This window comes from Dipodomys spectabilis, unplaced genomic scaffold (genome assembly GCF_019054845.1).
Source record: "Dipodomys spectabilis isolate Male_0828 unplaced genomic scaffold, ASM1905484v1 ptg000019l, whole genome shotgun sequence".
Taxonomy (NCBI): domain Eukaryota; kingdom Metazoa; phylum Chordata; class Mammalia; order Rodentia; family Heteromyidae; genus Dipodomys; species Dipodomys spectabilis.
The window spans coordinates 26,882,143-26,909,417 of NW_024870696.1; the positions used below are offsets into that span (position 1 = coordinate 26,882,143).

At 42.1% G+C, this 27,275-nt stretch overlaps 1 protein-coding gene across 1 annotated transcript in view; it reads left to right on the forward strand.

The window, feature by feature from the left end:
- The first annotated feature begins 671 nt into the window (after positions 1–671).
- Positions 672–27,275, forward strand: part of Mroh9 (maestro heat like repeat family member 9) — a 41,810-nt gene continuing 15,206 nt past the window's right edge. The window contains exons 1-10 of the mRNA XM_042674297.1: positions 672–686; positions 2,879–2,958; positions 3,527–3,662; positions 4,196–4,282; positions 6,183–6,287; positions 12,895–13,030; positions 15,807–15,979; positions 21,748–21,897; positions 24,254–24,408; positions 26,806–26,971. Coding sequence (XP_042530231.1) covers positions 672–686; positions 2,879–2,958; positions 3,527–3,662; positions 4,196–4,282; positions 6,183–6,287; positions 12,895–13,030; positions 15,807–15,979; positions 21,748–21,897; positions 24,254–24,408; positions 26,806–26,971 — 1,203 coding nt within the window. The remainder of the gene's footprint in view (positions 687–2,878; positions 2,959–3,526; positions 3,663–4,195; positions 4,283–6,182; positions 6,288–12,894; positions 13,031–15,806; positions 15,980–21,747; positions 21,898–24,253; positions 24,409–26,805; positions 26,972–27,275) is intronic.

The window sequence follows — 27,275 nt, forward strand, 5'->3', positions numbered from 1 at the left end:
GATCTCCTCCATCACAGAAAGACCCATCACACCAGGGTCCTGGACCTCTCCTGTGGTGTCCTGCCCCAGCCTATGTGGCATCACAAAATGGCAGCTCCCTGGCTCCTAGTGTTAGAGCACTGCCTGATTGCCAGTTGTCAGGAGGCAGGTCTCCGCACAGCTGCCTTGCTTGTGACTGCACCGTTTTACTTGGTGTGACTGAGTACCTCAAAGGCAGCCTGAAAATGCAACTCTCCGACCTAGACCTGCAACAGAAGGGCAGGGATGAAAGGAAACAGTAACTCACGGAGTAGAAAAGCATGGCAGAGTGAAGCATGAAGAGTAGCACAAAAAAGGTAGCTGCCCATTCTCTTAGCTGCCACACGAAGCATTCTCTTGCTGAAAGAGCTGGATGAAGGATCAGAAGTGACCACATCTTGGTGCTCATTGCTAGAAACTCCCAGTTTCATGCTCCTCCCTGGAAAGATCAAGGACCTCTCAGTTAAGACAGAGGGCAGGGTTCAGCTTTTAAGCCCTAGTGTCCCGTCTAGATAGGTCTGCCATTACAACTGTCTGATACTGGAAGAAAGGACTTTGTCCTCTCCTCCTGCTACTGTAGCTCTGCTGTGTAGGTGTGTACCTTTCTCAGAATCACTACACATTCTTTTAGTCTTCCTCCAAGCTCCAGCGTCATGGCGACAAATACTGTATTGACACTAAACACATAGTACTTATGATGAGATACAATAGTGCAGAATTCATGCTACTTTTCATAGTTCCTTGACTGGTTGAGGCAGCTCAGTGGCTGTGTCTAATCAGGCCAGCATGCACGTGAGAATTCACTTTGACTTTGAGATTTGATGCTGATCATTTTGGATTTCTACAATTATTAAATCCTACAATTATGTCTGAAAAAAAGAAAAGCTTGCCTCAAGTGAAAGTGAATATGTAAGTTTTCTCTTTATAACAAAGCATGTTAAGAATTCATTGTAGGTTCTCTTTCAATGAACTATTAGCCTCTGGAACAAATGTTATTTGGCTAGGGCCCATATTCTGTTTTATTAAGTGTTCAGAATAGTCATAATGCACTTGTCTATAGTGTGTTATGTTGTGCTAATATATATTCACATATATATGTGAAATAAATATATATATATATACATATATATATCCACCCCCATTAGGCTTCATTATCAAAGTAATACTAGCTTCTAGAAGCCAGGCCTGATGGTGTATACTTATAATACCAGCTACTGAGGAGATACATGTAAAAGGACAGTAGTCAAAATAGGCCCAAGGAAAAAGTAAGAGACCTTACCTGAAAAACTAAAAAGAACTGGATATGCCTAGCACTTGCTAGGCATGAGGCCCTGAGTTCAATCTCAAGTATCACTAACATAAATAAATAATAAACAAATAATAACAGTTATGCTAGCCCCGTGTTTAGGGATAAGTTCTGACTAAGGTGAGGAACGGTGTGTCCATTACTTGTTAACAATGCTCCTTCTTTCTGGCTGGCAGGTCACCTCCAGACTCTGCACAACTGTGTGAAATGGCACCGCATGGTATGTGAAATTCTATGAAGACATAGTGCCATTGAAATCTCTTAGGAAACCAAGAGACCTTGTTCACCAGTTCCATTACAAGGATGTTACACTTAACACTTAAATTATATGTGGGGTTGGGGGAAATAAAAGGTAATGTGGCTGAAACTTATTTTTTACTCTGTCTTCCCATGAAGCATGGCCTTCTTACCTCCCTCAGTCCTTAAAAATGACTTTCAGCTAGCCTGGACACTGAAGGTCCATGGCTTAATCTTACCAATGATGAGGCCTAGGTAGGGTGGATTGTAGTTGGAGGCCACACCAGGAAAAAGAGTGTTCAAGACCCCACCCAACCAAGAAAGGGTGTTATGGCACATTCTTGCCATCCTAGCTGTGGCAAGAAGCATTAATAGGAGAACCAAGGTACACTCTGGCTTAGGGGAAAACTGAAACACTATCTCTAAAAGTACCAGATCAAAAATAGGTGGAGGCCTGGCTCAAGTGATAGTAATGCTTACCTAACAAGCACAGAGCCCGAGTTCAAATCCAAGTACCATAAAAATAAATGGCCTTCAGTTAATCAAAAAGTTTACTTTTCCTTTTCCCTCACCCTACCCCCATCTCTTGATCTTTCTATTAGATGTCCTTACCATGGAAATCCTTCTCAACAAACTGCAGCCGCACTTCCCCAGCCTTTGAGTGGAGGCCACCATCTCCTTCGCATCTCTCTTTCTTTTACCTTCTGTATGGCTTTGGACAGTTTTCTTGTACTTCACCACCAGAAGGCAGAGATTCTGATTTTTCATTGTTCATGAAGTGTGCAATACAGTATCGTCTCAGTTTTCAAAATTGTATTGGAATCTTTAAAAATACTATTGCTCTTTTTTTTTTCATCCAAGTTCAAATTAACACACAACACAGGGAAAAGCTGCCATCAGATATATAATAATCTTTTATTCTCAGAAAGAGGAATGGACTGACTGTGATTATTAAAATATATAGCACCCAGGCCCAGAGTTCAAGACCCACAACCGACAAAAAAAAAAAAGAATATATAAACTGGCTAGATTATACTTTTACAGTGAGGCACAAAAGTACCCACTCCTGATACCCTCACAAATGCTGTCTGAAAATGCTAATTGTAGAATCACTGTCTTTGGCTGTAAAAGAGCACTAGCTAACCCAATAATGTGGATTAAGTTATCATTTTTCCGGTCTTAATTCTTCTACTAAATCTTCAGCTTATACTCTGATTTGTTTTCTTTGTTTCTTGTAAGAGAAACCTAGTATGCTTTTCTGAGTTTCACAAGTCTGTAATCATTCATTCTTTCTGGGCTTTTGTTTCTGATACCTAGGAGAGTATAGCTAACAGCCTACTAGATACATTCTCAGACCTGCTGTGTCACCAGTCCATGATCTTGGCCATGAACTCCAGGTATGCAAAACGCAGTGCTCTCTTATCTCACTAATTAAATATCCTTAAAATATTATATCTTTTGTAAGTGAGAAATAATTAAATCACTTCAGATTCCATCATCCAGTATTAGCAATTATTATTTCTTTCCCATGTCTCAGTCTTTTTTCTATTGCATGAATAAGCAGATAATCTTAGCTGATGATGGGAAGGTTTTCTTTTACCATCAACTTGAGATTGAAATAGAAAAAAAATCTTAAAATGGGGAAATATAATATCATCAAGTACAGAAACTGGCAGCAACACTTCAACTATCTAAAGCTTTACATGGGTAGGAAACTTGGCTGAAATGTAGCCAGTCATAATTTTAGAAGCATAATTCATGGAGAAATAAATTCTGACTTATGGGTTATATTTATAAGACATTTATTATTTCATATTAAAATCATTGTTGTTAAGAGAATTATGTAAAGCCAGATCTGGGCCTCACTTTCTGGTATACATTCTTCTATTACAAAAATAAGAGCCAATAAAGTTAGGTTATATTTGAGCTCTTACTAATTCAATGATTATACTTTGTTCTTATCAGTTTTATAGACCCTTTAGTGCAGTATGAGTCTCAATTGAGCATAATAGAGTCATCATTTAGAAAGGCCTTTGCTATTCCAACCCTTGAAGTAGTGAAAACAATGGGGACAAATGCTGAGGACAAGGAGGAACTGGAGGTAAGATCTTTTGTTCCTTAAATCTGGACGAGGCATTCCTATATATCATGGCACACATACAGAATGTGTCTCAGTAGGTTGTAATATTTACTGCCTACTCCTTCATTTTTCTTAGGTAAATAACATTTTCTAGCACTGATCTATACACTAGATCATCCTGTGAATACTAGATTATGTAGTGTTTATAGGAACAAATGTGTGAAGATTTTTTGTTAATGGCTTATTAGTTTACAAGGGCAAGGAGTTTACTAAAAGTACAGTACAGAAGGAGACAGAAAGAGAGAGATGGAAGAAAGAAGAGTCCCACACTAAGATTGGCAATATGTTTTGTCTCTATTTCCTCAACACTGTGACATAATGCACTTAACTTAGAAGCTGGAAAACAATTCCTTGCCTAGGAAACTGGATGAGGTCTTAACATATAGCCATTTTTCTCTTGTCTTACCTGTAGTTTATGGGAAGAACTTAGGACATCTAGATGCCAAAACTGCATGTATTAGGTAAAATTTTATTTGTTGTGTTTTGTATTTCAGAGTGTTTATATGAGCATTTTCAACATGTATGAGGACACTCTTCTGATTTTAGTATCTAAAGACCTCTACAAACTACAGATCTTAAAGGTGAATGAAAAAGAAACAATGCTACTTATTACAGACAATGAAGCACGCATGCTTCACTTCTCATTTGCTGAATTTGTATCTTCTAGGATTAGATGACAGAAATGTTTTTTTATACTTCCAGTAAAGTAGGATTACTCACAAAATAAGATCACTTACATTGACTTACAAAAATATGCTTTTAGGTATTAGCCAGGCACCTGTGGCTCACTCCTGTAATCCTAGCTACTCAGGAGGCTGAGATCTGAGGATCGTGGTTCAAAGCCAGCCCAGGCAGGAAAGTCCATGAGACTCTTATCTCCAATAAACCACTAAAAAACTGGAAGTGGTGCTGTGGCTCAAGTGGTAGAGCGCTCGCCTTGAGCTGAAGAGCACAGGGACAGCTCCCAAGCCCAGAGTTCAAGCCCCACGACCAACAAATAAAAATTATATATATATACATATATATATATATACTTTTAAGAAATCAATAGCTCTTGGGATGGCAAATTTTCTGCGACAATATATTGGTGAACATCATGTGGGTGAAGAATACTATTGTCCTTAACTACCTTATTATCTGTCTAAACAACAGAGCCTGTACACTTGCTGCCTCACAATCCCCACCAAAGGGAGGGAACCCTGTGGGGGTTCTGTTCTTGCTAAAGTTTATCTCCCCCAAAATTCATATTTGGAATCAATCCCCAGTGCAACAGGTTAAAAGGGCATCTCTGAGAACTCATTATATCTCAAGGATTCTTCCATGATGAATGGATCGAAGACACTGTCATGGAAGTAGATACTGTAAAAGAAAGATGAAATTGGCCCCTTCCTTTTCTCTCTTTCCTCTGTTCTTTCTGCTCCCCTCTGTCATGAGTGCAGCAAGAAAACCCTCAGCAAATGAGAGCTCTTACCCCTTGGATTTCATACCTGGCTGAATTGTAAGAAATAAATCTGTTTGTTAGGTATTTCCTAGTCTCAGATATTCTGGAAATGGGCAGTATGAATGAACAGTATGCCATTTAGGGGAAGTCAGTGCAACAAGATTTGCCCCCAATCATTGGCATATATACTCTGATCTTAGGTTTTAGGACAAATAGAGGGTGCAGTGTGACAGATTTAAATACAAATGAGCAAGACATTTTTAACCAAGTATGCATTGTAGTCATAAGTTGAAATGCTGAAACCCTTTGTACAACTATTTAAAGATAACAAAAATAAAATGAATTTAATGAAAAAAATGAATATAAAACCAATGAAAGCTGAAGCCAAGAAAAAGACACAATTTTATAAGATAAAATTTCAATTCTCTTTTAAAACTGAAAAGTAAGTAGATGCTATCCTTTTCATTTGTTTGTTTTTTACAAGATTATGTCTTAGGAAAAAAGCACAAAAGCAGCTGGTTAGCAGATCATTACACATCCTACTAGGCTTTTTGTGATGTCTGATCTGACAAATGGCCATTGTAAATAAATATTAGTAATGCATTAACTGTAATTAATTTAAAATATAGATGGAGTTACTATAATAGGAAAAGTAGAGTATTAGTTATTTGAGAATTGCTGATTTCTGAGATAAAATTAAATAACTTGTGGATTTTCATGGGAAACCACAGGGATCCCAGGATTGATCAAATTGGAGAATAGAAGGGAATGTTAAGAAATAAAAATGTGGACTGGGAATGTGGCTTAGTGGTAGAGTGCTTTCCTAGCATGTATGAAGCCCTGGGTTCGAGTCCTCAGTACCACAGAAAAACCTGGAAATGATGCTAGGCTCAAGTGGTACAGTATTAGACTTGAGCCAAAAAGAAGAATGGTCAGTGCCCATTCCCTGAGGTTCAAGCCCCAGGACTGGCAGGGGAAAAAAAAAAAAAGCAAGAAATAACAATGCCACGTTTCTAAGATGACTTTTGTATTCCCAATAGGAAATGATGAAGTGGATGGATGAAGATAATTTATATTTTCAAGAAAGAGTGATGGTGATCATCAGCAGGGTATTAAGCTTTGCATCCAAGAAAGCCAGGGGACATGTAAGTCAGAGACTACAGTAATGCCACTGACCCTGCCGAGGGCCTGTCTGAAGTACTGCGCGGCAGCTTAGGGTCTTGGGAGCACTAGATGGTCTACGTGGCATTAGTTGTATTCTTCAATGGAGAGTTCTAAAAAGGAGCCAAAATCTGCACGACTTTGAGCCCATCAGATTCAACGGATTCAGATGCCGTAGAGTTCTCAGAAATTGAGTTTCTTAAGCAATTGGGAAGCAGTGTGTTTTATAAAATCAGGTGCGTGTCCCAACCTGCGTTTTCTAGGGCTCCGTTGACCACGGTGAATTTTACTCGAGACCTTTCCAATGTTCCATCCTGGCCTGCTTCATCCATTCTCCACATTTCCCTATTGTTTCTTCATTTTAAAGCTAGGCCAGTAACTCTCCACTGAAGGAAAGTTGGGTAGCAAAGGAGAGCCTGCGTTCTGAGGCCAGGATGGAGGAGGCCGTTGGGGTCATCGAAGGTGTGGGAGGAGAGGAGCCCAGAGCCCCAGCCTGTCCCACATGGCGGAGACGGCGGGAGTGCGGGTGAGATCGCAAGTGAGGCCCGGGGCCCCAGCGACGCCGTGGAGGCGCGTGGAGCCGCCCCGGAGATGCGCTAAGGCGCTGCTGCTGCGCCCTGGAGACGCGTGGAGGCGCTGCTGCTGCGCCCTGGAGATGTGTGGAGGCGCTGCTGCTGCTGCTGCGCCCTGGAGACGCGTGGAGGCGCTGCTGCTGCTGCTGCGCCCTGGAGACGCGTGGAGGCGCTGCTGCTGCTGCTGCGCCCTGGAGACGCGTGGAGGCGCTGCTGCTGCTGCTGCTGCTGCGCCCTGGAGATGTGTGGAGGCGCTGCTGCTGCTGCTGCGCCCTCGAGACGCGTGGAGGCGCTGCTGCTGCTGCTGCTGCGCCCTGGAGACGCGTGGAGGTGCTGCTGCTGTGCCCTGGAGATGCGTGGAGGCGCTGCTGCTGCTGCTGCGCCCTGGAGATGCGTGGAGGCGCTGCTGCTGCGCCCTGGAGGCGCTGCTGCTGCGCCCTGGAGACGCGTGGAAGCGCTGCTGCTGCTGCTGCTGTGCCCTGGAGATGCGTGGAGGCGCTGCTGCTGCTGCTGCACCCTGGAGACGCGTGGAGGTGCTGCTGCTGCGCCCTGGAGACGCGTGGAGGTGCTGCTGCTGCTGCTGCGCCCTGGAGATGTGTGGAGGCGCTGCTGCTGCTGCTGCGCCCTGGAGACGTGTGGAGGCGCTGCTGCTGCTGCTGCTGCTGCTGCTGCTGCGCCCTGGAGCAGCGCTGAGGTGCTGCTGCTGCGCCCTGGAGACGCGCTGAGGTGCTGCTGCTGCGCCCTGGAGACGCGCTGAGGTGCTGCTGCTGCGCCCTGGAGACGCGTGGAGGCGCTGCTGCTGCTGCTGCGCCCTGGAGATGCGTGGAGGCGCTGCTGCTGCTGCCGCGCCCTGGAGACGCATGGATGTGCTGCTGCTGCGCCCTGGAGATGCGTGGAGGCGCTGCTGCTGCTGCTGTGCCCTGGAGATGCGTGGAGGCGCTGCTGCTGCTGCTGCTGCGCCCTGGAGACGCGTGGAGGCGCTGCTGCTGCGCCCTGGAGACGCGTGGAGGCGCTGCTGCTGCTGTGCCGTGGAGATGCGTGGAGGCGCTGCTGCTGCTGCTGCGCCCTGGAGACGCATGGATGCGCTGCTGCTGCTGCTGCGCCCTGGAGACGCATGGATGCGCTGCTGCTGCTGCCGCGCCCTGGAGATGCGTGGAGGCGCTGCTGCTGCTGCTGTGCCCTGGAGATGCGTGGAGGCGCTGCTGCTGCTGCGCCCTGGAGACGCGTGGAGGCGCTGCTGCTGCTGTGCCGTGGAGATGCGTGGAGGCGCTGCTGCTGCGCCCTGGAGACGCGTGGAGGCGCTGCTGCTGCTGTGCCGTGGAGATGCATGGAGGCGCTGCTGCTGCGCCCTGGAGACGCGTGGAGGCGCTGCTGCTGCTGTGCCGTGGAGACGTGTGGAGGCGCTGCTGCTGCTGCTGTGCCGTGGAGACGCGTGGAGGCGCTGCTGCTGCTGCTGCTGCTGCTGCGCCCTCGAGACGCGTGGAGGCGCTGCTGCTGCGCCCTGGAGATGCGTGGAGGCGCTGCTGCTGCGCCCTGGAGATGCGTGGAGGCGCTGCTGCTGCGCCGCGGAGATGCGTGGAGATGCGTGGCGCTGCTGCGCCCTGGAGACGCGTGGAGGCGCTGCTGCACCCTGGAGACACTGCTGTGCCGTGGAGACGAGTAGAGGCGCTGCTGCGCTCTGGAGACGCTGCAGCACTAGGGAGAAGCGTGGAGGCTCGTGGGGATGCTGCTGCGCCTTGGAAATGCGCGGAGATGCTGCTGTGCGGTGGAGGCGCGTGGAGATGCACGGAGATGCTGCTGCGCCATGGAGGCTAGCCCGGTGGCCGGCTCCGTCCCTGGGCATGGAGAGTCATAGAAAGACAGTGCCCGGGACTGAAGACTTGAGAACCAGGAGCATCGGCGGCCCGCGAGTCTGAGGACCCGCAGCTCAGCCGGGACGAGGTGACTGGGAGAGGAAAAGAGTCCGCGCCGCAGGTCCCTTGAAGAAGCCCAGGCCGTGGGGATGTCGATCCGTGACGTGTGCAGAGGACCGAGGCCCCATCTCCCGGATGGGCCACCCATCCCACTGTCCTGGGGTCAGGATGGAGGCAAAGCCTGGGAGCCGCAGGTTTCCCAGACTCCAAGGCCAGCCTCCTGCTGCTAACAGAGGCTAAGGCCCCAGCTCAGTGCTGCCAGTCACATGACTTCAGGGGAGCACACCACTGGCCGGGTCAAAGGGCACCAAGGGTGCACACACGCCAGTGACAAGTGTAAAGGCCCAACTCACATGACTTCCACCGGGGCCCCGAGGCCCCTGAATCCAACCTCCTGAATCACAGGCTTCTCCTGGAAGAAGACTGAAATAATCGCTCCCTAGTGCTCCAGCAGTCAGTTCAGAACCCAGGGCTCTGTCTCTGCTCCCACTCACTCCCAGACGCATGTGGAGGTCAGCCCAGGCTCGGATGTTAGCTGTCTCTGGGAACCTGTCTCCCCACCCCACAGACAGAAAGCTTGTTTATGAAAGCACCCCAGGAGCTGATCACAGACTTCTACAAAAGACTCCTGTCTGGTTAGCCTGATTGTAGCAGTGTTGGGGACCAGGCCTGGTGCTCTGGAGACAAGAGCTAATTCTGGGCTCCTGAGTCTTCTCCCCATGCAGTGATGAGAAATAGCACCCCAGTCCCACCACTACATCGTCCTGCCTGACCACCGAGAATATGTCACTGCAGAGAGCAGGTGCTTACAATGTTGAGCCAACTACTCAGCCTCAGGTGCAAAATGGTCAGATATTCAAAACCAAGGCAACAAGACCCTGCCAAATGCAACACTTTCTTACTGTTAATCACATATAGGACACTTTTAGGTCTACAAGTAGACAAGACTAAGAGGAACTCTCCATGTCATATTATCATTTAAACATTAGGCTTACAAAACGGGAAGAAGAGTGAAAGCTGGAAGGAAAAGCAGAAAGTCGCCTATAAATGCAACCTATCAGAATAATAGCAGATTTCTGAAAACAAACTTTAAAAGCATAAAGGGCGTGGAATAAAGTATTTCAAGCCTAGCAAGAAACTAACTGCCAACTTGGATTGCCATATCCAGCAATGCTGTCTTTTATAATTGAAAGACAAATGAAAAAAATTCCCATGATACAACTAAAGTAATTATGGAGATTAAACCAGTAAAGGAATCCCACACAGAGAAGAGAAAAGAACCACAACATACAGAAATGAATAAATATCCCTGTGTAAGTAGATAAGCAAAGATTAAAGAAAAACACTATGAAACCAACAAAATATCATGAAGTGCATAACTTTAACAAACCTGAATGTTAATGGTCTCCATTCTCTAAGTAAGACAGAAACTGGTAGATTGAATTATAAAAGAAGACCTGGCCATTTGTTACCCACAAGAAATGTACCTGACTGGCAAAGACAAACATAGGCTTAGTCAAGCAGATCAAAATCAGAAAAGACAGTCACTTCATATCAATAAACAGAACAATCAATAGAGATAACAATTATAACCATATGGCAACTGTCAGTGCAGGATTCTAGTAGGTAAACACTACTAGATGTAAAAACACCGATACACTCCAGTACAATAGTAGTGGAGGATTTTAATACCCCACTCTCACCAATAGAACATCCACTCAAAAAGCCAGCAAATAAACATCAGATTAAAACAATGGTATTGTACTAACAGACTTAACAGACAGCTACAGAATATGCCACCCAGCATCTGCAGAAGACTGCTCTTCTTTGCGGGATTTGCTCACTTTCTCCGAAATACATAGTATCTGAGGACATACAGCAAGTCTTAACAAGAATAAGAAAATGTGAATAATTTCCTGTGTCTTATCAGACCACAGTGGAATAAAACTAGATATCAGTAATGAAAGAAAGTGCACAAAAATAATGAAATACATGGGAGACTGAATAATTCATTCTTGAAGAATAAGTGGAAGAAATAAATGGGGAAGTAAAAACTTACTAGGATCAAGTGAAAATGAAAACAGTTATCAGAACTCACATACATTAGTGGTGAATTACACTTAATCTCATCTCTTTTTTACAAATTTTGTACTACAAACCTTCCAGATATTTATTTGTACAGAATCTCAAGGCATTTTAGAAGTAAAGAGATTCTTTTAACAAGTCAAAAGATTTATGCAAGCCCCTCAAGTCTCTCTTTTGAGCATTGAAATAGGTATTATGTGAAACATAACAAGGTGAAAGATCTCTACAACAATATTAGAGCGCACTGCCTGGCACCAGTGGCTCACGCCTGTCATCCTAGCTACTCAGGAGACTGAGATCTGAGGATCGCAGTTCAAAGCCAGCCCGGGCAGGAAAGTCTGTGAAACTCTTTATCTCCAATAAACCACTAGAAAACCAGAAGTGGCGCTTTGGCTCAAGTGGTAGAGCACTTGCCTTGAGCTGAAGAGCTGAGGGACAGCGCCCAGGCCTAGAGTTCAGGCCTCACGACCGACCCCCCCCCCAAAAAAAATGAGAGCACTGATATTCTAATGTGCTGAACTCAGATAACAGGGAAGATAGTTTGCAGTTTCCTCTTCAATCACCTTCCTTCTCTCTATCATATGCTGCAATATGGGTCATTCTAGTATAGCCCAGGTTTCAACTATGAAAGAATAAGCGTGCAAGTTCATGTGTGCAACAGGAGGCCTTCCTACCTGTTGGTTAGGGTTCCCAGATCTGGCTTGGTTTCAGAAGCTAGGTGGATTACCCTGTTGCTCTCTTCTGCAATGTGGCACTACATGCCACCAGGTGGCGGTACATGAGCACTTTTGAAAACATTGAAACAAATCTAGAACCTACCACTTACCTTAGTCAGAAGTACAAGTTTCACTTGTGTGTGTGTGTGTGTGTGTGTGTGTGTGTGTGTGTGTGTGTGTGTGTGTTTGAATTCAGGGTCTGGTGCTGTCCCTAAGCAATTGTGGTCAAAGCTAGTTTACCACTTAAGCCACAGCTCCACTTCTGGCTTTTTGGTAGTTAATTAGAGAGATAAGTCTCAGGAACTTTCCTGCCTGGACTAACTTCCAACCATATCTAGGATAATAGACACTGGCACTAGGCATAAGTGAGCTTTCTTTTTAAATTTATGTCCTTTATAAATGGTTGTCACTGGACCTAATGGAGAAAAGACAAAAGACAGTAAAAATAAGTTTTAGTGGATTAAAAACAAGCTTCCCACCAGCCTACAATACACACACACACACACACACACACACACACACACACACACACACACACTTAAGAAAGTAGATTTCTCCCCTCCCCCACGGTATAACCCCTGCTTTCACTGTATTTGATGTTGGTATAATTTGTGGAGGGAAAGGGAAAAAACAAATCGTTTAAATAGGATACAGGTGGACCCATTGCAACAATGAGATATAGAAGTCATTATGTAGAAAACGAACTTTAAAACTTTTGTGGGGGGGGAGGATCAGGTTGGGGGGTTGGGGGGGATGGGAAGGGATGGGAAGGGGAAACAAAGGAGGAGGCCACAATGCTTGATAAGAAATGTACTCATTATCTTGCTCATGTAATTGTAACCCCTCTGTACAGTATTTTCACAATAAAAAAGTAGATTTCTCTGGGAATAAATTCTAAAAGGAAAAACAATGGCATGTCACTGATTTTACAGCTTTATGTAAAGAGTTTGACATAGAAGTGGAACAACAAAAATTTTGGATATCCACACACCAGTCTACCCAGATCCAAGGATTCTGCTACCTGTAAATTGCAGCGTGATTTAATGAATAGAAACTAACATTAATTGAGTCACTATATTGTTTTCAGATACTTTTTCTAGGAACTTTCTGTCATGTTCCCATAGTAAATGTTACGAAATGGCATTTGTTTATCTCCAGCAAATTGGAGTTACAGAAACAAGATTTAAGTATAGATTTTTAAAACCATGAGGCCTACCCTCAAATGCCGTTTTGATAAGACGAATATTGACATTTAATGTTGACTGTGCACAGGAAATACAGTTTTCCCCTTTGTTTCTCCAATAGACGAGTGTTGATGTTCCGTGTTTAGGAGTCCTGGCAGCAGAGCTGTCTCTCCTGTGCTGTCACACTGATCCGTCAATCATACAGCAAGCATCCTCGGGAATGTATTACCTTCTCAGCATTGCCAAGCATCAGAATGGTGAGAATGGTTTGCCTTGATTTCTAAAAGTTACTATGAATATGTCAATAATTATCTGACTAGCCTCTGAACTACTACGCCCATGGATTTCTTCGTCCTATCTCAAGAGCTATAGCTTCCGTTTCCAAAATGTGGTTTCAAAATAGTAGTTTTGGCATTGTGAAGAAACTCTTGTAACAGTATAGTCAGTTCAGGAACTACTACACTTACGTTAGTTTTGGTGTTAATGGTGGGGTCAGGCATGCCATGTGGAGCCAGGGAGGGAGAGGAAAAATAAAATGTACCCATAGGACATTTTTAAAGGCAGGTTTATCTCTGCAAATTCAAGCAAGTCAAAACTACTCCCTGTATCCTGTCAGAGCACAGTGGAATAAAATTGTAGCTCAACAGCAAAAGCCATCACAGAAAATATTCAGAATCCCAGAAACTGAACAATATCTTGCTGAGTGATCAGTGTGTGGCTGTTTCTGGAATTCAACATAAATAACACATGAAATGTCAGCCCCTCTGGGACAGGGCAAAGGCAGAATAACATGTCTAGCTACGAGTGCCTAGGCCAACAAATTAGACATCTCCAACCAATACTCAGATGACGCACCTCAAGCTCCTAGGAAAACAGAAAAACGACAAACCCAAAACTAGTAGAGGGAAAGAAATAATAAAAATTAGATCAACTGCCCAATAAATAAGTGGGCTAAAGACTTAAAGAGAAACTTCTCTGAAGAGGAAAGAAGGATGGCTAATAGACACATGAAGAAATGCTCAACCTCCCTAGCCATAAAATGAATGCAAATCAAAAACAACACTGAGATACCACCTCACCCCAGTTATAATGGCTATAACCAAGAACTCTAATAACAACAGATGCTGGAGGGGATGTGGACAGAAGGGAATCTTACTGCATTGTTGGTGGGAGTGTAAACTTGTTCAACCACTTTGGAAAGTAGTATGGAGGTTCCTCAAAAGACTCCACATAGAGCTCCCCTATGACCCAGCAATCCCACTTTTGGGCATTTACCCAAATGATCACAAACAAGACCATACTAAAGCTACCAGCAAGACTATGTTTATTGCAGCATTATTTACCATAGCTAAGATATGGAACCAACCCAGATGCCCCTCAGTAGATGAATGGATCAAGAAAATGTGGATATATACACAATGGAATTCTATGCCTCCATCAGAAAGAATGACATCACCCCATTTGTTAGGAAATAGAAAGACTTGGAAAAATTAAGTGAAGTAAGCCAGGCCCAAGAAACATAGGTCCCATGGTTTCCCTTATTTGCAATAACTAGTTTATGTCTGAGACAAGTAGAAATGGTCAGATAAGTTGATGTTAGGCAAAATGAACCCCAAGATAAGTATTCAAATGCTTTTTTTCTTTCTTGAGATTGTTTCTTACATATTTATAAGATGATTTCTTTGTTGCTTTGTATGTCCCTTCCCCCACGGTATAACCCGTTTTCACTGTATTTGATGTTAATATAATTTGTGGAGGGGAAGGGAAAAAAGTTGTTTATATGGGGATACAGGTGGGCCCATTGCAACAATGAGATGTACAAGTCGTTATGTCAAAAAACGAACTTTACAACTTTGGCCGGTAGGTGGGGAGGGGGAATGGGGGGGAGGGGGGAGATGGGAAGGGATGGGAAGGAGAAACAAAGGAGGAGGCAACAATGCTTGATAAAAGAAATGTACTCATTACCTTGCCCATGTAATTGTAACCCCTCTGTATGGTATTTTCTCAATAAAAAAATTAGATAAAAAATTAATTAAGAGACTAAAAACTAAAAACCAACAAAATAAAAGATCGATTCTGTGAAAAATGTAACAAAATGGACAGGCCTTAGAAAACCTAATCAAGAGAAGAAACGAACTCACCTGAATAAATAAAATTAGAGATGAAAAAGGGGAAATCACAACAGAAACAGCAAAGTTCAGAATTTTGTGAGGGAACATTTTATAAACCTTTGTGCCAATAAATTGGAGAATCTGGCAGGAATGGATGCATAACAAGCAGTGAAACTGAAATGGTAATACAAGATCTCCCATCCAAGGAAAACTCAGGACTGATGGATTTACAGCCACATTGTAAAAGGCCTTCAAAGGAGAATGCACACCAACTCCTCAAAGTCTTCAATGAAATAGAAAGGGGCATCACCCCTAAAATCATTCTAGGATGCTAGTATCATACTCACCCCCAAGCCAGACAGGGACTCAAAAAATAACTGCAGTCTATCTCTTTGATGAACATAGATTCAAAGCTTCCCATCAGAATCCTGGCCAACCAAATTCAACAACTAACCAAAACTATCATACACTATGGTCAGACAGGATGCATCCCAGAGATACAAAACTGACTCAACATATGTAATTCAACACATATGTAACTCAACACATAAGTAATTCAACACATCAACAGAAGCAAGGACAACCACACAATCATCTCAATAGATGCAGAAAAAGCTTTTGACAAGATCCAACATCCATTTCTGATAAAAGCTCTGGAGAATCTAGAAATACATGGAACATTCCTCAATATAACAAAGACTGTCTATGACAAACGTATAGTCAACATACTACCAAGCTAATTCTAGGAAGCTAGCATTACGCTTATATCACAACTGGATAAGCACAAAACAAATAGGAAAAAATTGTAAAACAGTATCTTTGATGAACATAGAGCCAAAAGAATCCAACAAAATACTTGTAAACCTAATTAAACAACACATAAAATAGGTCAAATGCCATGAGAAAATTGGTTTCATTACAGGGATCCATAGAAGCTTCAACACATATAAACAACACATCAAGGAGAAAAACCACACAATCCTCTCAATTAGTGCAGAAGATGCCTTTGTCAAAATTCAATTTAATTTCAGCATAAAAGCAAAAGATCGCTTTGATCCATACCTATTATACTACAAATTTTCACTCAATAGAACAGTAGTTACCAAAGCTGAGAAAGGGCGGTAGGAACATAGAGACCAAAAGGTTAATGGATACAGAATGCACTAACAATATCTCCTAATGTGCTTTTTCAGAGTAGAAGAACGATGGCTGACAATTAATGAGTAATTGAAAATACCTAGAACAGCCAATTTTGAAAGTTCTTATACAAGATATAATGAATGCCTGAGGGACTAAAATGCCAGTTACCTGAAACACTGTATACCTGTGTTGAAATTTCATATTGCATCGCAGAAATATTTTATTTATGGGGTATATTTTTAAATCTCATATTTTAAAATACATTTAAAAAGTTAATTCAAAATAACATAAAACTAAATGTAAACTGAACCTAGAAAAAATATCTTTAGGATTGGGCTTTGCATAAGGAAAAGATTTCTTAGATACAATAGTAACACAAATTTAAAAAGATAAATCTTTCTGCTATTTTGGAAGGGGCAGTTAATAGCTAAGCCATACACCAGGAGAAAATACTTGCTAATTACATATCTGATGAAGGTCTCATACCTCTAATTTGCAGAGGACATGTAAAACTCAGTAAGAGAATAGACCACCAAAATAGAGTTAAAATAAATGTGAATAGTTATTTTACAAAGTACACCAAATGATGTTCATATATAATCATTAAAGAAATGTAAATTAAGCCGGGCGCCCGTGGCTCATGCCTGTAATCCTAGCTACTCAGGAGGCTGAGATCTGAGGATCACGGTTCAAAGCCAGCCCGGGCAGGAAAGACTGTGAGACTCCTATCTACACTAAACCACTAGAAAACCGGAAGTGGCGCTGTAGCTCAAGTAGTAGAGCACTCACCTTGAGCTGAAGAGCTGAGGGACAGCGCCCAGGCCCAGAGTTCAAGCCTCACGACCAACCAAAAAAAAAAAGAAATGTAAATTAAAACTGCAATGAGATACCAATACAAACGCATTAAAATGCCTAAAATTGAAACAAATGACCACAAAATGTGTTGTTAAAGATGTAGAGCAACTGGAACTCCAATACTTTGACATTGCTCAGGGAATTTAATCAGGCAGTATCCTAAAAGTTTAAATACTAACCAGCATGATCTAATCATTGTAGAAGTTGCTATCCACCTAAGAAAAAAAATCTCCATATGAAAACTTATATATGATGATGTTTATATCATCATATATCATCATACATGTCTATATATGATGATGTTCTTTAATTTGTAACAACCCAAACTGAAAACAATACGAATGTCTGTCAGGGGGATGGATGCCTTGTGACATGTATAGTAAAATAGTATTCATCAGCAAAGAGGAATGAAGTACTGATCCACACAAGAGCAGTGACCCATTGCAGTAGCTTTGGAGACTAAAGTCTCATTCAAAAGAGGATATGCTTTTTCATTTAAATAAAATAAGAAGACTCAAATTTGAAAGAAAGAAGATACAGGAAGTAGGCCAACAGCACCTCAGAGACAAATAGAGAGAGCAAGTTTGAGAGGTTAAAAAAGATGGGGAAGTTTTAAGCAATACATATGTTCATTTTTTACTCTGGTAATATGTCCATGCATGTATACATACACAAAAATTTACTAACTTGTCTACTTAAAATATTATGGGTATATTATGTTTTTATTTAGCTACTGAACAAACAAAATTCTTTTTTGCATTTAAAATTTTTTTTACTTAATGCACCTTGTTACAGGTAATTTTTCCAATTTGTCACACTAATGCAGTGGCAATAACAAGGAGAGCAATAACAATATCTCTTCTTGTTAGATGCTTATTGAAACTTTTGTATTTGTTCTAAGTATTGTTTTTGTTTATTTTAATCTTCACCACTGCTGTAATTTATGTATTTCATTACTTCAGCATTATTAGTGAGCAAATTGAGGCTTTTAGAATTTAATTTACTTTCCAAATTTGCACAGCTCTTTAGCATTTAAGTCTAGGTTTCTGGACACAAAGTCTGTGGTAGTAATTTTTTTTAATCCATACTCTCAGTTTACTAAATATGTCCTGAAACCCTCTGTGGAAATGTCACTAAACAAGCATCATAGTTCTTGCCACTCCTCCTTACAGTTTCATCAAACAAATGGTTAAAAATTCAGCTTTTCAATAGTACATGCTTCTCGTGATTTTTCCTTTTAATCGATTACTCAGTTTACATTTGTGTTAGCAACTCTGAGCTAATTCATTAACATTTTTGGGGGGGATCCAGTCGTGGGGACTGAACTCTTGGGCCTGGGTGCTGTCCCTCAGCTCTTCAGCTCAAGGCTAGCACTCTACCACTTGAGCCACAGCGCCACTTCTGGCTTTTTTTCTTTTTGCTTATGTGGTGCTGAGGAACCGAACCCAGGGCCTCAGGTATGCAAAGCAAGCGCTCTACCACTGAACCACCTTCCCAGCCCCAATTCATTAACATTTCTGTCTCAAATTTTACACCCCTACAACTCTCTGAAGCTATTGATGCATGGTTGTGAAAAGAATGGATGCTATCACATAAAGATAACAAAAATGCAAAATCAACAAACATGAGCAGCAAAACATCAACAACTTGAAGGTATACTTGCTGTGATAAATGGTCCCCAGATACTGAATAAGTATCAAGACACAAAAGCCACCAACCACTAACTCACTGGTTCCAAGGTGTGCTTTGAAGAGTGTACAGTAAGAGAGTAAAAGGATTTCTGTCAGGATCATGATAACTAATTTCAATATCATCATACATTTCAAAGTTGTGACATGTCTGTGCTCTCTCAAACCACTAGTTTCCTATAGTCTACTTAAATGACTTTGGGGAAACACAGTTCCTTGACTTTGTATTTTGAGATAATTTTAGATTTATAGAATAATTAAAAGAATAGTTCAAAGAGCTACTTGTCTTTGATCAGCATCTCCTAAAGCTGAAAACCCACAGAACCTTAGCATCACTACCAAGAGAGGTAATGCTTTAAACTGAACTGCTTTGGTTTACTGACTTTATGAGTGCTCACCAGCAGTTTTTACTAATTCTCTATTTCCATCCCAAAATCTCATGTAGCCTGTTTAGTTATCTTTTCTACTTAGCTTACCTAATCTGTCCCAATTCCGCTGTCTTTCCTTGTCTTTCATTAACTATGGCCTTGAGGCTTTTCAAGCTTTCAAGTGAAGGCTGGAACAAAGTCTTCCTCTGTCCTAGATGGAACTAGTAATCAAATAATCCTGAAAACCTTTTCCTTTCCACAGAGGGCACAAATACCACAAAAAGTACCAAGAATGACGGGCCTGGAAGTCACAACTTTCTGCTTTCTTTAGATACACAAATCCTACCCCAAACCATGAATCAACTCAAAACTAAAATTGCTCAGGTATCTTACCTTACTTTTCTCCCTGTAGCTTCGGTTTCATACATGTTATTACTCTTCGCAGTGACTTATTTTAAGCAAAGCTTACGTTCTTAAGTATCTTGTGTATAGTTAAAAATTTTTGTGAAGCAGCAGGGAAGTACAATACCTTGTCCCTGGATTTCACTCCTATTTGTAAAATTCGTCTATTGCTACCCATAGAGCAGTTTCTATGATCTCATTTAATGGTGGTAACTTATAAATGAGGTAAGTATTTCCTAGTTATACTTGTTTTTGTTTAATTCATACATAGTTCCCTAAAAATGCGGAGTTTCTTAGCCTTCATTCTTGTCATTCAGCGTTTGGGACACTGGAGGCAGAAGGGTTTCAAGTGATAAGCCAGGCTAGGCTACTGGGCATGACCCTATCCTAACAAATAGTGGAGACGATTTCTGATTATCTAGCAAAATCAGTAAGGCTAACCATTTTCAGTCTTCCCAATACTGTCATAGTATCAGAATGACATTATGATGTGGGTTTTTTTTTTTGTTTAAAAGAGCTAGTTAATAAAAAAAGTTTACATGATAAGCATGAGTGCTAAATGACTTTATAGTGTCCTAATCTTTGGGAGAATCATGAGGCTCTCTATAGCTCTCCATCCCCTCTCCATTTCTTCAAAGTACTTAGGTTTGATTCAGCAGCTCTGGAAGTTATTCAGTGCCAGGCCCGGTTGAACTATCAAGCAGATGGACTCCTAGTCCTCCACGTGGAAGCCAGTAGCTCAGCAGAACTGTGAGGGTGGCACCCGGGGCCTCCTGGTCCCTCACGGTGGGAAGGCTGAGGGCTTCCTCCACCAAACTACACACATAAAGGCAGTGCTTCTTCCCCCATGACCGAAGTGGTTGGATTGTGGAAGGCTGAGCATGTAGTGAAGCTATGTATCTAACATGAACTGGCCTTTTCCAGTGTTTCATGAGGCTTATTCTACCCTCCCCCATCTTGGTGCTCTCTCTCATCTGAATTCAGTGTCAATCAGACATAGAAACTTGCTTCTGGAGAGCTATATATAGACCATAGCTGATGAAGCAAACGATCCTTTGATACAATTTTCATTGATACGATTGTCACATGTATAGCCTCACATGATAGAATCTTCTTGTGTTAGCTGTTCTACCAATAATTGCTTCTTCAATTATCAGACAGATATCAGAGTAAAAATTTTGTTGAGTCAACAATTATCCAAAAGAGAATATTCTCCTTTCCCAATTATATGATATTTAAATTTTTATTTTCTTAAATCAAAGCTAACTTTCCTCAAGAAAACTATCATCTTCAGTCTACTTCACCAAACCTTTATTATCCTCTTCATTTTCTTCTATAGCTTTCTAAGATTAATCTCCCTCACCCTCAGTGGGAGAGGTCATGACCATAAAAGAGCAACACTCCATTCCTTTAAAGAATATGCAGAAAACCTTTTATTAATTACCTTGGGTATCATCTCTTCATGGAAAGATAATGTTTTTCTTATGAAGACAAAAGAAGAAATGTGGCTCATTCATCTCTTCTAGATTCATAATTATATGTGTTCACATTTTATGATCTATGAATACTCCTCAAACTTTAAAAAGGCTTTCTTTTCACCGCAGCTCTTACATCCTAGTCATGAAATATAGAATTCCCTTCCCTCCTGCTTTTTCATCTCCCTCTAAGAAAAAGTTCACATCCTTAACTCCCCTTGGCTTTCTCTCCCACCACCCCTGAATCTTCCAATAGCCATACTTATTTTTGATCTGAACAAACTCACTTACAAAAGCTGAAGATGTTCATAATAATTCTTGACAGCAAAGTTGTTTTAAAGTTGGAAGAAATACTAAACATATTCAATCTAGGATTACAGACGTCGTTTTAAGTATTTTTAATTGCTCTTAATCACTGAAAGGACTTTATGAACTATGGTTCATGAAAATCCAGTGTTCTTGCTTGGCTCTTGAGCATCCCCTACATTGTCTGAGTTTAGTTGTCTTTTTTTATTATTATTTTATTATCTTCAGCCGCACAAAGGAGTTTCCATTAAACAAAGCAGTTTAGGTATACATTGCATCTTACTCAATATCACCCCTCCCAACATCCTACCCAGTACCTCTCAACCTACCCCTACCCTGGCTTTGCTTAATTTGGTAGGATGTACATTGAAGTCTTGACTGCCTTCTCTTCCCCCTTCTCTTCTCCATTTACCTACTCCTCTCACCTTGACCCCACTCCACCCCTGTGAGTTCTCTACCTGCTTCCTGGTGTTTGTTTAGTCGAACTTTGACTTTGCCTTTCTAAGGAATTGCATTATTTGATTTCTCCCTTGACTCTCCCTTTCAGTTAATACATTTGTGTACCCTTGCATCCCTCCCAAAGTTCAGCTGTTGTATGAGACCTGAGGCCACATCTCTCTCGGTTTCAGAGTGTAGGACAGTACTTAATGCCTTCCTTGCTGACTGACTTCGTGTGGAGTCTCCTGAAGAAACTGTCTTCACGTAGTCACGTGACTGCATTTGAGGCGGCAGCCATCCTGAAGCTCACGCTGGAGTCTCACGCCCAGAAGGTCACCAAGGTGAGACGCGCACTGCACAATGAGAAGGCTGCCTTTTCTCTCTGAAGTGTTTTGCTGTGTGTCCATTTCTTGCCTTTCTTCATTATGTCACTACGATAAGGCTCTGGCAAGATATTTCAAGCATATAGAAAAGTTTCACCTGTCACAATAGCGTGCCATATTTGCTTTGCTTTTTCTTTCTTTTCTTTTTTTTTTAAAGATAACCCTAAGAAAGCACAGTTGTGATTGAAATCCCCAGTAAAGCAATTACGGAACATTTTCAACAACACTTAGTTTGATGCAAGGCTAACTATATAATTTGTGAGGCCAGTGCAAAAATGAAATATAAAAAAGGCAAAGTATGCTTATGAAGCTTTTGTAACTTTTCTCTATAGTCTCTCATTCTCAATTACTCATTGTGTGCTTATTTGTTATTAATGTCTTTATAAATAAGAGACAATTAAAAAATTATAATTATCACACATCTGGCTGGTTATATTCTAGTTGTAAGTATAAATACAATGATATTTAACTCATATGATAGATCATCAAAATAATGCAATTTGTATAACTTATACATGAATACACAGACACACACACACACACACACACACACACACACACACACACTTCATTCTACCTAGAGGAACAGAAACATGCACAACTACCTCAATTGTCTTTTATTTCACTTCCTAACTTTCACATAATCTACTAATAAGCATTATTTACCTTCAGCTTAATGGTGAGTAAGGAAAGACAGAAAAGGTGGATCTCTTAATCTGTTTTTGTGTCACTACACTAGAATACCTGAGCGCTCTTGGAGGTTCATTTCTTATAGTTCCGGAGGCTGTGAAATTCAAGGTCAAGAGGTCTACACCCAGCAAGGGCTTTCTTCATCTCAGGACAGAAGAGACCACAGCAAACGGGTGGAATTCATCCTTCGGTCAGGGACTAGGCCTGCAATCCCTAACCTATGACTGCCTACGGCCCAAGGCCCAAGCCCATGAATGCAGCCTCGGTGGCGGCCTAGAGCTGACTGCTCATTCCATCTCCTGACCCAGCTGTGAATTGTGGCTAAAAGTCAGCTGAAAGCTTACTTCACATGAAAAGCAGGAAAGGAGATGTGACACCTCACTGAAGATTCTCAGTGCTGCCACAGACAGCAACACTCAGTAGGGCAAACACAACCAGCGGGGGAAACAGGAAGTCCGCAGTCATCTCCCGCTAAGCGGAATTCTCCTCTGACCCAACAGGAAAAGGCACTCAGAGGAATACAAGATGATGCCTTAGAGAAGAAGAAAAGGCCAAACAGGGAAGACAGATACATACAACTATGTTACGGTCCGTCACTAACCACACTGAAACGGAACAAGAAGTGACATTTTCCATTTAAACCACTCCTCACCCAACACCCCACAAACAATTACAATCATTCCTCCCTCAAAGAATACTAGACTCTAAAGCCAATTATTTTGAAAAATACTGTGCACTGCTAAAAATAGCCCTGAAAATCCTCTCCACTGTATATGTAGTACATCAAGTCCTTGGGAATTAAGAGATTGTCATTCTTACAGTTGAACTCCTAGCAGCCCTTCTGGCTTGTAGTAGAGGTGTGCTGCTTTTCAACAGAAAGGCCACTGCACAAAACATCTCCAGTCCCCAGAGTGAACAGCCCATAAACAACAACAACAGCTCCAGTCCCCAGAGTGAACAGCCCATAAACAACAACAACAGCTTAATATCTCGTTTTGAGTTTATCTTGGGGAACAACTGGTACAGGAAGATCTTGGCTATTTAACACAGCTTTTCTTTTTGTTTCTGTTGTATCATTGATTTAACATAAATTCCAAGTCTAGATAGAACTTTCCTTGTTCAAGAAAGAATAAAAAGGAAAATAATATAACATAATATGTATGAATCTTTAAGATTTTTGTCTCAGTCTATACATTCTTGGTTATTCCTCTTATAGTTTTTAACATATAGATTCTTTTAATCTACGGATTCAACTATTTAATTTTTTTAAATTGAAGCAAATGCTTCCACTGTTATTTTGCTCAATTGTTTGGACTCCTCTTTAAAGATCTGAGTTGCAAGCAGGTTTTCCTTAATTAAGCTTATAAGTATTTAAGGAAACTTAGCTTCCCAAAACACATTGTAAATGGGAATTTTACCAGTATCTGTTAATACATGGCTCTGTTCCTTATCTAAATAAATATTTTGTATTTTGTGATACATGGAAATATAATTTCTGCTAGTATTTATTTATATTAATCGCTCCTTTGGTTATTCTAAGAGAGACTGAAGTCTCACATTCAAGAAATGCTTCTGTTTAAGGGTGACATGAGACTCTGGCTGACCTGTGGAATTTCTCCTCCAGGTATCTAAGATTGTGGATGACATTTATCAGCAAATCAGTAACAACTTTTCCCACACCATGAAACATGCTCTCCTGCGGGTTATCACCTTGCTGACCCGCACGTCACCCAAGAAAGTCATCTTTCAACTCATGGACTACCCGCTCCCAGCAGACAAGTAAGGCTCCCCAATCCTGCCCTTGCACATGTCTGTTCACAGGCACCCCTGCAGACGGCAGGGGCTCGGACCTTCATCTGTCACACTCAGGCCTGATTTACATCTTCTGAAAGAGATCTATTTTGTATCCAGTAGCATAATTGTAAGGCTGGATAAGACCCCATTCATATCTCCATACCATGCTTGACCCTCCAAGTACTGATGTGTTGCTATTATATAACCGGTTTTGTTACCTATCCTAAAGAACAAACTCTCTTCAAAGTGATAATGGATTCTCTTTTTTTCTTGTCCATTTGTAAATTTACTCATTTTTCTTGAGGGGAAAAAATCAAACATAGAATGTTTTCTTTTTTTCTTATTTAGGGAGGAGAGATACAGTATTTTAACAATAAAATAAATATTTGAAAAAGTGGTACATATAATTGGGAGTCTCCTTTTCCCTGCCAATCAGAAGCCCATAATCCAAGATCAAAAGAAATACTTAAGGCTGGGCAACCATGGTTTACACTTGTAATCTTAGCTTCTCAGGAGGCTGAGACCTGAGGATCATAGTTCAAAGCCAGCCCATGCAGGAAAATCCGTGAGACTCTGATCTCCAATTAACCACCAGAAAACCAGAAGTGGCACTGTGGCTCAAGCAGTAGAGCATTCACCTTGAGCTGAAGAGTTCAGGGACAGAGTTCAAGCCCCATGACCAACAAAAAATATATAGTTAAGAAGAAATACTAATGAGTGCCTGTTGGCCAGCAGAGCTGTAATGGGCACACTGTCAGAGCTTAGAAAAACCACAGCACTCTACTTCTAGCTTGTACATTGGAAAGGAAGGGGTCACATCAATACTACAAAGTTCAGTATAAGTGGACAGCCTTTCAAATCAAAACAATGTTCCAACCTTGACCCTTACAATCTGTGAAACATGAGGCAAGTTTTTGATTAAAAATCCCTGATGCTTAATTTCCTTATCTGTAAAATAGGAACATATTCTTTTACTTATTAAGCTGTCATACACCTAATGAGTTACTACTGCTTCTGAAAGGGCTGTGAAATCAACGAAGTTCTAAACAATTTATGTAACTTCCTTTTCTATCTGAAAAACTGTTAAGGGGAAGTTCAAACTCACAAAGAATTTTAAAAGAACTTCATGAGACTCAAGTGTTTTCTCATTCAATCATGTAAAGTATTATGGCCCTCGATTTTGTGGTGGTTGTCATTTTTGGAAGAAATATACTCATAGACATATGATAAAAAAAAATAGTAGAAATAGTATGTGCTGTGGAGGTAGAGAATAAAGACATTTAGAGTTAACAATGTAAAGAAGTTTCTAATGGGCCTTACAGATGTGGGATGGAAAATGCGAGGATCTGGAGTTAGGTTAAAGTTAGAGAAACAGGAAACCATCTGGACAACAAGAAGGCACCAATATCAGGTAAGAAAATGCAAGCTGGCATGTGAGTGTGGATGCCCACAAGGTGCTCGGGAGCCCTGCCAATAAGAACAGTTCAGTCACAGGTTTCACAGCATTGGCTTATCTATTTTTTGAGGGAAGTCCAAGCAATAGACATCAGAGCCAAGCAAGCTGGACAGAGTATCAGCAGTATATTGACCTAGAGATATGCAATGGTTGTTCAGGTAGACAGCAGTAAGGATAATCAGGAGGGAAAGTATGGAAAGGAAAGAAGATAGAACATTCAAAGTCAAGAGGGAAGGACTCAGCCATGTGAGGTGGCATGCACTGGACTTCTAGGGACCAGACAGAGAAATGATCTAAAAGTGGAAATACTGGGAGAATGGCTCAACTGTTAGAATACCTTCCTAGCAAGCATGGGCCCTGAGTTCACTCCTCAGTACTGTCAAGTGGGTACCTGGATTGATGAGTGAACAGACAAGAGAGAGACAGAGCTGGGTGTGTGGGTAGGCAGGTAGGCAGGCAGATAGACAGATGATAGACAGACAGATACATCCATCCATACATAGACGATAGACACATGTGACATTTGGCAAACTATTTCATGCATTTGAGCTCAGAATTTTTTGTTCATGATTTTATTTATTTAGGGCTTAAAATGTTATCTGCATATTGACTAGTATAATCTTTCATTGTTACTATTCCCGTGTTAACAAGGTCACTGAGTGGGGAAGTAGAGGGACAGGGTGCGGAGAATTGCTCGGCTGGGGACACTGAGCTGGAGATATTTCAGCTGCAGCAGGCTACGAACGTGCCAACTGTGTGCTGTGCGCGATGCTATTCCAATCCCTGGTCTGCAGGGGTCGTTTGGAAAGCGAACCTTGGTTCGTGTTGGGCTTTTCCACGCTGTCCTCCCCACACACCGCGCTCAGGCGCGGCCCCGCGGCGGGCGCGAACGCGGCTCCCCTAAGGCGGTGGCCTTGTGTCCGCAGCACGGTGATCCTGATGTGGCAGGCGGCGGGCTACGAGTCCAGCGTCGCCCCGGACGTGCTCAGCACCATCTTGCTGATCCTCAAGGGGAAGCCTGGGGAGATGGAGGAGACCCAGATGGAAAGAAGACGCTTCTCTCTCGATGCCACCAACATGATGCCTGTGGCGGTAACCACACGGGGGGCCTTTCTCCTCGGTTGTCTGCTGGGTCGTGGAGTTTCTAGCTGCGCAGACTCAGTCCGACTGACTGACGCGCGCCCAGCCCGGGGTGACGGGGGCGTGGCCCTGATCCCAGCGCCCCTGCGCTGCGCAAAGCCCAGGAACACACAAGCGTGTTGTAGGGCAGAAGCCAGGTTACAGGGAGCCTTGGGGAACTGGGCCAAGGCAGCCTTCACGGACCAAAGCTGCGGCCCTGTGAGGGGGAGGGGGCCGACATGGCCTTTGGGAGACAGAAGGGGCAGCATTGCGGCAG